Raw genomic sequence first — 12,655 nt, 5'->3', positions numbered from 1 at the left:
TGACACAATGCTCAATTTGTTCAATATAAGATTTAGAATTTGTTCCATATAAGATTTAGAAGTCCTCGTTCTTTCATTGATAAAAAACTTCAGATTTATCCCTTATTATGTCTCCTTTTTCAGCAAGTTGATCTACAAATACATTTACTTTTTCTCCATTTGATTTAGGCCTTTTTAAATCTTTCAATCCATCAATTTTTTTTCTTTTTCTTTTTTGACTAGGTTACATATAGGAATGGAACTTGTGACGTTAGGCTATGAAAACCCAACCTCTACGTAAGTCTGTTTCCTAAAATGATGTAATCAATCCATCAACCTTCTTGGTAACAAATCTAAGGTTTGCTTTGGTCAAGGACTCACAAACCTTTATCTATGTAATTGTGAGATGTTCATATCACAATTGTGTTGTAAGAACAACTCCCTGAGTTAGAGGAATTGGTCTCCTTGCTTGAGATGATACTACTCCAAGGGTAGATTTGAATGTGGAAAAATTCTCTCTGCTCATCTCTATACTGGTCTCGGTCTGCTCCACTTCGCCAATCATGTCGAGTTTGAGGTAGTCGATTACCCAACTCTTCTCTACATTCATGCCCTTGTTGATGCAATCATGCATCGAACCCAAAAGTATGATCAAGCTTAACATTAAGCCCATCCCACTCAGTTTCGCACTCTGATTTGCACCGATTGCCATAAAATTTCGCACAATCTAAATCTAATATTAGGATTTAAGAACCTTTTTAGATGCGGAAACATGAATCCCAAGAGTTAGATCCCACCAAGATCATGTACTTATCCAGTTAGAAACAAAATAGGAGAGTGTACGAGTTATAATACAAGAAATAAAACATGAAACGCATACACCACAAGAACATAAAGATTTAAATGGTTCACCCCAGAAGGGTTACATCCATGGGCACGACAAACTTAAATTTATTATATAAATAAAAGTTACATTATAGATTTTGGGACATAGAGTTACATCTCTAACCTTCGATAAAATCAATTGAGTAAACCCTTTTAGACCCACTCTCCCGATCAATACCACTCGTCAATCTCTCATCTCTACTCCACAGCTAAGCCACTGTCTAGGGAGAGATCCACATCTGTTCCACAACTAAACCATTGTGAATGAATAGACCATTGAGGCCGACAGAGACATTCTCTCACTAAAAAGGAAAACCACCTAAAATATTCATGGGAATCACTTATCAACAAGAAACCAATCTCTCAGTCACATCCATGCTGTTTTTCTCCATAAGAAGCCCTCTTCTCTCTAAGGAGAGGCCTTGCTGCTCATGCACAGAAAGCCCATGGCTGTCTCTTTAGAAGAAGCAACATTTCCCATATCGTAATCCAAATTGGGCACATATAGTCTTTTAACTTTCACCCCATATAATAAGATTAGGACTCCCTACTAAATAGGAAACTTCCTCTAGGTGTTACATATATCTCAAAAATTTCACTAGAAGATGTTGTTTTGGTGCCTAAATATCCTCAAATTGATCATCTCGACATCAAGATGCATGGACATGAGAAAAAAAATAGATTTCAAGTTCTGAAAATAGTGCATTTTGGATCACCTTTTTAGGCCATCAATTTTCAACATTTCTAAGTTTTTATAGATCTCCCACACTATTTTTTAAGCATTAAATTTTATAATTAGAGATGAAAGTATATTTTAAGGTTATCACAAAGATTTTCAATATTGAAACCATGTTTCTCGACACCATTTGAAGATGCGCTTTACTTTGATTGTTTAGAACCTCACAAACCACACCATTTTTCAAATATAAAATAAACAAAAATATTTTAAATTGGGGAAAAATATTTCATAATGGGAAAAGTTTACATAGAGCCGAGGCTCTAAACAATCAAATTAGAACTTACCTCAAAAATTTCACTAGAAGAGGTTGTTTTGATGTTCAAACATCCTCAAATTGTTCATCTCAACATCAAGATGCATGGACATAAGAAAAAAATAGATTCTAAGTTGGAAAAATTATAGATACCCCCCATTTCAAGTTTCCACACATCCTTCCCCATTATTTTTTGTAGGGTGTAGTTTCTATAAGGTTGCAACCTTCAACAATCCAACTAAGGTGCACCTTCAAATTTTATCATAATATATAATTTTGATATAAAATGTTATTAGGATTATCTCAAAATCTATGTTTATATCTGATTATAAAATTTTAAATTCAAAAAATAGTTAAAATCAAGTATATTTATAAACACATGAAAATCTTGAAAATGGACGGTATAGAAATATGTTGTAAAATGCACTATTTATGATGATCAAAATATTTTTATTTTCATAGTTATACATCTCGATGTTGAGATAGATCAATCAAATGGTTTTTCAACATTAAAACAACTTCTTGTTTTTTTTGATGGATTTTTGAGGTAAATGTGTGGTTCTTCACTTTTAAAATTGCAACCTCATATAAACCTTTTCCTTTTTGTTCTCACTCTTCTCCCTCCAAACTACTTAAGGTGGGCTCTGCGCAAACCGCCGCATTTGATAATTAGGCGGGATTTTTTATTTATTTATTGAACAGAACAGAGTGTGGGAAGGAAAGGAATGGGATCCATGCTCAGTCCAGTGTGAAAATGAAGAAGCCTCGTAGGAGAGATGAAAACTCCTAAGTAGCTGAAGTTTGAGATGGAGAATGCTCAAACCTAGAGAGAGAAAGTGGAAAGCTCCTAAGCAGCTGCAGTTTGAGACGGAGAGAGATCCTTAAACTGTAGAGAGAGATCGTTAAGGTGTGTAGAGAGAGGACGATCCTTTAGCTGTAGGGCTTCTAAGATTGGTTTCTCAATCATGCAGGCCTAGTCTGCTCTTCGCTTCTTTTTTTGCGAGAGCCATGTCTCATAAACTTGAGCTCACTTTTTCATGGCAATCCCCGCCTTATACCATGCAATCTCACATTTTCAGAGTGAGAAACAAAGATCCTCTGCTTAGAGTGAGTAACGTGGATTTCATCCCATCTCGGAATTATAGAGTGAGAAATAGAGGTTCACAGCAATCTGATAGTTTTAGAGTGAGAAACAGTGGTTCCCTCCGATCCGAGAGTTTTAGAGTGAGAAACAATGGGTCCCTGCGATCTCAGAGCTTCACAGTGATAAGCATGGGTCTCCTACCTTATGAGTGTTTTACAGTGAGAAACTGCCAACCCCTGCAATCTCACAATTTTAGAGTGAGAAACAGAGATACTCTGCAATCTGAAACTTTTAGTGTGGGAAGCAGAGGTTTGCTTAAAAAACAGAGTTTTAGAGTGAGAAACAGCAGTGGAGATCTGCAGGTCCCTGTTCAAAGGCTGGGATGGGAAGCAATAGGAGAGGCTCTCTCTACTGCTTTTCCACTGTGGGTGACATTGGCCTGTGTGCTCGCTCTCTACAAGCCCCCTGCCTTCCTATGGATGCATAGTAATTTGAAGGTGTTTGGCATTTCGGTTACAATGCTTGGTACGACCATCAAGAAACCCTAATTTGCTATTCTCCCTTACAATTCATATTGTTACTGAACCCTAATTTCTCTACTCTCCATGGCCAATACTTTCTTTGACTAAGTTGTTTGAATTTCATACTGTTATGAAACCCTATTTCTTCCCTCAATAACCAATTTATACTGTTGTTAAATTTCTTCTCTTCATATTCAATTCATAATGTTACAATGTGGGGCATGAATAGCTAAACTCTATTTCCCTACTCTCCATGACTATTCCAATTTGTTATTTAATTGGTGCAATCCATGGTTTTGAATTTCAAGAATTTTCAGTATTTTGTTGAATTCTACAAGAGGTTGATGGCCCCATGGTGCTCCACTGTGGGCCTCTTGACCTTAAAATTTGGCTGGAAAGGGTTGAAATTTTAAAAGAATCAGCTTGGGATCAGCTGAAATGATGATTTTGATTTTTTTGAAGTTCTTGAAAAGCTGTTGGTTTTTGTTAACTGACTGTGTAGAATGTCGGTGTTGATTTGGTTAATTATAAAATATTTCTGTTACATATTTAATTTCGAGTACAGAAATCAGCTACAGTTTCAAATTTTGGCTTTCTTTTCATTTTAAACTGAATTTAATAGAGAGAGAGAGAGAGAGAGAGAGAGAGAGAGAGAGAGAGAGAGAGTTTTGCAGAAATTCCTAAATACGCTTAATTTAATTTGTGAGTGAGAATTTGAAAATTTGATCCTCAATTTTGATTGGTTAAAATTTGTAGGAATGGGTATGACACTTACCATTAAGGATCTGCATGCTGCCCTTGCTATGCCCAAAGAATTGCTGGCTGGATTTGTTCTTCAATACACTGTCAGTCCTTCAATCCCTTTCTGAGTCCCTCTTATCTCTTTTTGTTTTTCTCATTTGGGGTGGAGAATTTCTAGAAATAACTCAATTTCTAGCTTGATTATCTCAGCAAGATAACTCAAAATAACTTGAATATTCCCCACTAAAATAACCCATTTGATTATGAGTTTTGGACAGCCTGGATTTACGGGTTTTCTTAAATTAATGTGTTTGCAGGCCATGGTTTTAGAATATGTTGATGATGTATGTTGAAAGCATTATACCACATTAAGGAACGAGAGAATAAAAGGAAAACGAAAATGGATTCGAACATGGATAAAGAAGAAAATGAAATAGAAGCGGAGTAAATGTGTTTGAGACATTGTTGAAAGAATAAACTTGTTTCCCACAATACCTGATAATAATCTTTGACTTGGGAGCCTGAGAGGTACTTGTTATTAGTTTTTGAAGCTGAGGCAATGAAGCAATCTATTTGCATCATGTTTGCCCTCAGCACAGAGATATTCAGTTGTTTTGTTGACAAGCAACCAGCTTGGGTTCATTTGAGCGCTTTAAGCTGGAACCTAATGGTGTCCCTGGGTGTTAGGGTCTCTCTCATTAAGGCACTCTAGCAATATTGGTGTCTCCCAGGAAAGGGTGGTAAAAGCGTTAAAGTTAATTCAGATTTCAATAGGGTGGTCTGATTCAACATAGGGGTCGTAGGTGAAGCAGGAACTCTATTGAGTTGACTTGGAGTTTGTTTCAACTCCTTGATGGTTGAGACACGCACAATGTGTGCATTATTTGTAAAACAGGTACAACTGATGCATACATAACATGATGTCCATGTAGTTCCTTAATCACTCATGGAAGTTAAAGTCTGTGCATAAAACCTGTACATTATTTCCTTGGTAACTAAGAGATAATTATGTATTATGCATGAATATGATTTCACATGTCTTATTTTCCAATTTGTGCTCTGAAAGTTCCCTCAATTTGCAATTTCAACCAGTGATTTCTTCCAACATCATCCAGGTGGGTCCACAAAGAGAAAATATGTTGCAAAAGTGGTGTATTTTGCTATGGAATAATTGGGGTGCTTTGTTGCAGATAATGCCATTATCCGGAGCTTTTGTGAGCAAGCTTCTTAGGTTGCCCACCCACTATGCAGCTGGCTTGATCTTGGTTGCATGCTGTCCGGGAGGTATAATACCACAGAGGGCTTTCTATCTTCACTGGCCTTTTGTAATTCCAACTTTTCTAATTCATCTTTTGCTTTTCATTCACAGGAACAGCTAGTAATATAGTGACTTACCTGGCCAGGTGTGTATGCACCCACTAGCTTTGTCTTCTGTTTTTTCTTGTCCATTTTTTTAGGGTAATTAAAGCTTTGATCTGTTTGACGGCCACATGGCCAACTCATCAGCTGTTGGCTCGTTGAGAGCGATCCTCTAGGGCTCAAGGAGCCCCGTGGGGCCCCAAGCCAGTATTCACACTCTGGCCATGTGGCATTATGTCATCTTCCAGATTGTTGTGTGTCTCCATTGTGTCAATGGAAACGGATGTACAACCTATAGAACAGATCATATGTTTTTTCTAGGCCATGACCTGGTTTCTTTGCTCTTATACGTAATAATTGTGGCTATAACTTTGTTTTGCAGGGCAAATGTGGCACTTTCTGTCCTGATGACAGCGGCAAGCACCATTTCCGCAGTGGTATGGAGAAACTAACACCGCAGTTTCAGATGTTTAGTTGAATTTGCCTAAATAGTGGTTTCGGCTTTAGTATTCTAGTCAAGAATTGCAAAAAAAAATTCTTCAAACAAGTTGGAAGTAATCCTTGTCAAAAATGTTTGATAGGAGTCAAATGGTTATTTTGTGGCACCAGAAACAAAGTGGTCCATGCAGTAATTAGTCTAACTGTCATATTTGAATCTATCAAATAGAATGATCAGTTTTCTTCTTTCTTGGAATCCAATTTATTTTTCACTATACCTGAAATTACAACACTTTTTGCCTTTCCTTCTTTGAGGCTGTTTATTGCAGGTGATGACGCCATTTCTCACAGCAAAACTTGCTGGACAACTTGTTGCAGTGGACGCAGCTGGACTCTTCATTTCTACAGTGCAGGTGGATGAGAGCACTCAGACCTTGCTTTTGTAATTGTGATTTTTTAAACCTATTTCTTTTTAACCACCATTAATGATAAAATAAAAAGAACATAGAGTCCCAACAGACCAGATTTGAGTAGACGACCACCGTCGTGGGTTAGCATGTTGGTATTTGAGGGTGTGTCCTCAGTTGGGAGCACTTAAAGAAAACTAAAAAATTCAAATATTAAAAATTACCAAAATACTCCCATAAGTGTTGCATGGGTGTTTTAGTTATTCGTTATTATTATTGTTTTGAAAACAAATGGTATGTCTAAGTGAGCTGCACACACCCTCAAGGTTTCAGGTCAATCTGAATTTGTAAAAAAGTTAATTTTCAAATAATAGCACACAATTGCGGCGATCCAATTGGATCTAGACGATTGGAACCTAGGAGTTCGCTCATACGCATTCCTAAGGCTTTTCCTATATATATAAAGTCATTGTTAAGGGTAGGACACTTGGCATTCAACTGCAAGAGAACCCCATGGAGAGAAAGTTTAGAATAGCGTTCCTGTTGAGGGAGACCCTAGACAGAGGGAGCAGCATAGTGTGCTTATATTGAGCAAAAAATGCCAGATGTTAAAAATGCCAAAATTGTAGGCATACATATTTTCTACTTACTCTATCATTATATTATTTCCAAGAAAATTTCTAACTAAATCTCTTAATTTTGTCTAGATTCCCATTCCAATTCATCTCTCTCTCTCTCTCTCTCTCTCTCTCTCTCTCTCTCTCTCTCTCTCTCTCTCTCTTTCTCTCTCTCTCTCTCTCTCTCTCTCTCTCTTAATGTATATTCTTCAATTTGACTTTTTTTCGAACTAAGTTCTTCAAAAGGTTTGCTTTGGGTATTATGTTTCTTTTCTATTGTGATTTATATGAAATTATTCAATTTTATTTTTCCATGGGAGAATTACCATTGTCCATTGTTATGTAATAAATTTCAGCTGTTTTGAGGGTGGGCTAAAGGCAGAGGTGGTCAAGGTGGCAGGTGCCACAACTTAATGTCTTGAGTGCCACTCTTACTAGGTCTGGAGTTAAACATTCAGAAAAAAGAAAAGTGCAGCTGTTACTTTATATATATATATATATATATATATAATGTAGATTGAAGTGCTACAAGACTTTGCTAGCTTTATGCTCTTTCATTATTCATTTTGACATATTTTTATTACAACTTCTATGTGATTTTTTATTGTCTAGTTCTTATTTTCTCATATTTTGCTGTTTTTCTTTAATACCTAAATTGACATTTTATTTATGTAGTGTGTGGTTGGAGGTTTGAACATGCAGTTTTTCCTTCTTCTTCTTTTTTTGTATGTGTGTGTGTGCGTGTTTTGAAGCAGAATAGAATAGGCTACGAGGTATGCTTTTATACTTTTTATTTTGATTTCTTTGCATATGTCTCTCTTTTATTTGAGTTGTACATATATTATTAAATTCTTTTTAGTCGAAGATACTTGTTTGATAGCATATGGAGTTCCTTCACTCTTTGACTTATATATTGAAGTCCTTGTTATTTAATGTAGATTAAAGTGGACGTCGAGGTATGCTTTGGAGAATTCAAGGATAATGGCATGTATGCTTAAGTTTTTCGGAATTTTGTTGCAACTTTTATTATCAAGTTAATTAGGTGTTCGAAACCATATATAGTTGTGAGGTATGAGGTATGCCTTAGCGAACTAAAAGCTTGGATGATAGCGTGTATCCATGTATTCTTTCTTTCTTTTTTTTTGCGCAATTTTTATGTTAACAACTTATACTATTTTTGTTTTCTGTCTGGATTAATTTGTTATTAGGTGGTTGGTAAATCAAGTCCTTTTTCTTTTTGGAAGTTGGCTGAGAGGTGTACTCTCTATTTTCTGTAAACTCTTTCTCATATATTTTATTTTTTATTATCTGATACGAGGATAATGGCATGTATGCTTAAGTTTTTCTCTTTTATTATCAAGTTAATTAGGTGTTCGAAACCATATATAGTTGTGAGGTATGAGCTTTGCCTAAGCGAACTAAAGGCTTGGATGATAGCGTGTATCCATGTATTCTTTCTTTCTCTTTTTTTTTGCGCAATTTTTATGTTAACAACTTATACTATTTTTATTTTCTGTCTAGATTAATTTGTTATTAGGTGGTTGGTAAATCAAGTTCTTTTTCTTTCTGGAAGTTGGCTAAGAGGTGTACTTTCTATTTTCTGTAAACTCTTTCTCATATATTTTATTTTTCATTATCTGATACTCTATTTTTCTTTCACTGTTTTTGCTTTTTGATACATGGAGTAATTTGATTACTTATGACAAGTTATTTTATCTCTTTATTTGTAAAGTAGAACAGTGGGATATGAATCATATGCCTTCAGGGGTTAATATCTTGAATATTGGCATTAGCAAGATTTTATGTGCATATTTTTTCTTTCTATTTCTTTTTCATTTAGCAGTTTTTTCCTACGTGTAATGGATGTTCCTTAAGTAGTATATATAGAGTTGGAAGTATTTGTTTATGTATAAAGAATGAAAGTATATTTTGATTTATATGGCCATGATAATGGTAAAAGGGTCATCACTATCCTTTCCAGGGCTTGGGCAGTAATGGAGGGAGACTAGGTTCCACCAAATATGTTATGAATAATTATATGATCTACTCTCCGTACGTCATCATCCAGTCCCTTTATTCGAGGTTCCACCATATATGTTATGAATAATTATATGATCTACTCTCCGTACGTCATCATCCAGTCCCTTTATTGGATGGTTTGTTCGAAATGCACTTCATCAATATATATGTGTCGCATTTGTGTGTGTTTTTTTGTGGGTGGGTGGGTGGGTGGGTGGGTGGGGCGAAGGAGTTCGTACCAGCATCATAATCATACTGGTATCATACTCATGACTTTTAAATGATCAATTTGTTTAGGTAGTACTTGCACCTGTGTTGGTTGGTGCCCTCATGAACCAGTACTGCCATGGAGTGGTGAAGTTCGTTTCCCCATTCATGCCACTCACTTCTGTGTTAACTGTGGCCCTACTATGTGGAAGTGCAATTGCACAGAATGCCTCTGCTATCCTTATGTCTGGGCAACAAGTGGTGCTCGCTGCCTGCGCTCTTCATGGCTCTGGCTTCTTCTTTGGTTATGCGCTTTCAAGAATTCTTGGCCTTGATGTCTCCTCTTCTCGCACTATTTCAATAGAGGTCGGCATGCAGGTGAGTTTCTTTGTGTTTTAAAATTTTTGGTTACTGGATGATTTGCTTCTGCATGAGCTGCAAAAGTACCTCCATTTTTATTTCTATTTTCTTTTGTGTGCTGTGTGTGTGTGTCGGCACTGGCTTAAGTGGTTAATGTTGTGCAAAGGGCACATCATGTCCTAGGATCAAATCCCATCCTTTCCACAATTTGAATATCTTAAATCAAATCCATGCTCTTCACAATTTTCAATGTATTATATGAATTTCTAGCTTTTTTTCTTTTTAAATAAATGTACAGATGTTTGTTCCCATATCTGAATTTGAGCTTGTCGTGTCAGACAACATAGAAACATGTCTGAAACTGATACCCATTCCAGTGTTTGGGTGACACAGGTTTGTGTGTGTGTTTGTGCGCATGCGCACATGCCTCTGTGTGTGTGTGTGTGTGTGTGTGTGTGTGAGAGAGAGAGAGAGAGAGAGAGAGAGAGAGACTGCGAGTTGCGCTATAATATTTGGATTTTCATGGACTTAAATAATTGATTATGATCTCTAACTGTAGAGCATGCATTAATTCACGATTTTGGTCTTCTGTCATCATTAGGACCTGCCATTTTTAATGAATTTACAATTTTATTAGAAGACTAAAAGTTTAGCACAGATGAGACCCGTCAATTACCATATCTTCTTAATCTTAGAGAAAAATCCTTGCTTTGTAAGTAAACTGGTGCATAATGGCCTTCTTTGTCTGTAAAATAATGACATTTTTGTGGCTGCTTAGCTTCTCATCAGGGGTTTCTTAAAGGATCATATTCTTTTGGGTGTATGTTACAGAATTCAGTGCTTGGTGTGGTGCTTGCTGGTCAGCATTTCAGCAATCCCTTGACTGCAGTTCCATGTGCTGTCTCTAGTGTGTGTCATTCCATCTATGGCAGCATTTTGGCTGGGATTTGGCGATACACAACACCTCCCACCAAAGACAACTGTTGATCTTTCAATGAAACCATGGTTTTTGCCCTTCTGTGACTAAATATGCTGCTTTATTGCCATGGGGAATCTAGACTTGCATCTTCTATAGTTATAGCAATTGAATCATCCCCATTGTGCTTAGGCCTTTTGCAGTGTCCTTTAAATTGAGAAGCTGAACCCCAGAAACTTGTTAACCGGTTTTATGGTTTATATATTGTTGTGTTGCTTATGGAGTGTGTGGGAAACATTTGCTGTTATGTATACATAGGAAGGAAGGAACTAGGGTGCTTTTAAGATATTTAGTGTATTAGCTTATCAGCTTATTCCATATTTTGGTATGCATTTAGTGTAGCATAAGCCCATCAGCTAATAAAATAGGGAAAGTTATCAAAATACATAGAACTTTTCAACAATTTAACGATTTGCCCTTTTCGAGCTGTTTCAAATCCTGTTAATGTGTATTTTGATGGGTATTTTGAAATTCAATCAAGAGTTAAAGGTAAATTGTTACATAGTTGATCTCTTATATGTATTTTGATAAATTTCCCAATAAAATATTCTTGTTCATGATTATCTCATGGGCACTCTATTGTCTCGCCGCCTTTGTTTTATTGTAAGTGCACATTGGTAGGGGATGCCGCTCATTTGTTGAATGAGCTTCCTGTAAATTTTCCGAAAGTCAAGGTTATTCTCATGGTTCCTTGAAAATGTATTGCAATGGCCATTATACAGGGACCTTGGCAATGATATTATAATGGTGCCAGTCGCAATGCGAAATTGGTGCCTTAAAGCTAAAAAATGGCACTCTATCTCAATATCATGTTCTAATTTTTGGTAGAAGAAAGTCATGATCACAAATGTTGGTGTTAAATGAGATGGTTAACGATGCCCGGTTAAATTGTTATATTTCAAAAAATGTTGAGCATGTTTGGACGTACACCTTATCAGTGATAATTCAATGTTGTAATGAAATTATTCATGATACTTGAGTATATGTTGTTTGACAGTGTCCACCATAAGGTATCTGAGATAAACTTATAGGTAGTTTTATGTGAACATAAATTTTTATTTTTATTTTTTTGATGTTAGCTATTGACTTTATTAAACTCGAAAAGAGAATAGAGGAGAGGTACAATTAGATGAAGGATGTGACCACCAACGATTGTTGGTTTACACCACCCTAGAGTATCTGCCTCAGCATTAGCCTCTCTAAAACAATCAACAAGTTGAAAAGAACCGGAATATAAAAATAAAATTTCTTAAAAAATAAAACTCAATATGTAAGCAAGCTTAAATTCCCCTTTGGCCCAAGCAATAACATTACTTGAATCTCCCTTCACAATTGTGTACATCCATTCCTGATAGCAATCTCAAGGCCTTCTAATAGCCTCTAGCCCCAGCTTCATTTACAGCTGTCACACGGAGGTCTATAAAAGGAAATTATTATATTACCCTTGTAATCCCTTATATAAGTCACCCCGCTGGTCCAGGGTTCCCATAAGAACTTCCATCAAAATTAAATTTTGTTTAGACAATCTATTTGGGGTGGAACCTAAATTACATGTCGACTTATTTTAATTGTCTAGAGAGAGAAAACCTCAAAAGGGTTTTCAATGACATGGTGTTTGGGCACAAAACTACAACCTTTATGTGTCCAAAACCATTCAGTAGCCATTGCAAGAATATTAGACAACAAGGTTTTCATATCAACACTATCGCCTTCAAATTTCACATGAAACTTGTCCACAAAGATCTCCAAAGCACAACCTCTATTTTTTAGATTCCTGAATACATCAACTGCTGTAAAACATCCGACATGCTATGGGAAAGAAGTGTGTTGAAATCTCATATTTTTAGCTAGAGAGAGCTAAAAGTATCTGAAATTTACCAAACAATTAAATAATTAAACAATATTATGCATAATACAAGATACATACTAAACATCTAGAAAAATAACATTATCTATGATTTTTTTTACCAATAATATTATCTATAATACTTAATGTTAGGTAAAATAGGTTATTTTAAATAAAGTTGATTACCATGCCAACAAGCCCCTATTCTCCAACTTTCTGACGTA

General features: G+C 36.0%; 1 protein-coding gene and 1 non-coding gene across 3 annotated transcripts; one reads left to right on the top strand and one right to left on the bottom strand.

The window, feature by feature from the left end:
* The first annotated feature begins 2,552 nt into the window (after positions 1-2,552).
* Positions 2,553-10,903, top strand: LOC18443207 (putative sodium/metabolite cotransporter BASS1, chloroplastic). 2 transcript variants are annotated; one of them, XR_016049012.1, is made up of 8 exons: positions 2,553-3,465; positions 4,218-4,306; positions 5,393-5,486; positions 5,572-5,605; positions 5,944-5,998; positions 6,315-6,412; positions 9,340-9,627; positions 10,441-10,903. XR_016049012.1 is itself a non-coding variant. In XM_006853399.4 (8 exons), the coding sequence occupies exons 1-8, from the start codon at positions 2,865-2,867 to the stop codon at positions 10,594-10,596; spliced, it is 1,401 nt and encodes a 466-aa protein (XP_006853461.1). In that variant the 5' UTR covers positions 2,553-2,864; the 3' UTR covers positions 10,597-10,903. The 2 variants fall into 2 exon arrangements, 1 of the variants encoding a protein (XP_006853461.1); XM_006853399.4 differs by having other exon boundaries at positions 6,329-6,412.
* LOC148783071 (small nucleolar RNA U3) lies at positions 5,675-5,887 on the bottom strand. The gene has a single exon (XR_016050771.1). It is a non-coding gene; the product is annotated as a small nucleolar RNA U3 (small nucleolar RNA).
* Positions 10,904-12,655: the final 1,752 nt, after the last annotated feature.

Source organism: Amborella trichopoda, chromosome 2 (genome assembly GCF_054954075.1).
Source record: "Amborella trichopoda isolate Santa Cruz 75 chromosome 2, AtrichopodaSantaCruz75HAP2 v2.0, whole genome shotgun sequence".
NCBI lineage: Eukaryota > Viridiplantae > Streptophyta > Magnoliopsida > Amborellales > Amborellaceae > Amborella > Amborella trichopoda.
This window is presented reverse-complemented; position numbering and strand designations above follow the sequence as displayed.

Bases quoted from the DNA above. Each gene is read 5' to 3' on its own strand.
- LOC18443207 (XM_006853399.4), top strand. From the start codon at position 2,865: ATGTCTCATAAACTTGAGCTCACTTTTTCATGGCAATCCCCGCCTTAT. The intron at 4,307-5,392 runs GTCAGTCCTTCA...GCTTTGTTGCAG, and splicing joins GATTTGTTCTTCAATACACT to ATAATGCCATTATCCGGAGC. The intron at 5,606-5,943 runs GTGTGTATGCAC...TTTGTTTTGCAG, and splicing joins ATAGTGACTTACCTGGCCAG to GGCAAATGTGGCACTTTCTG.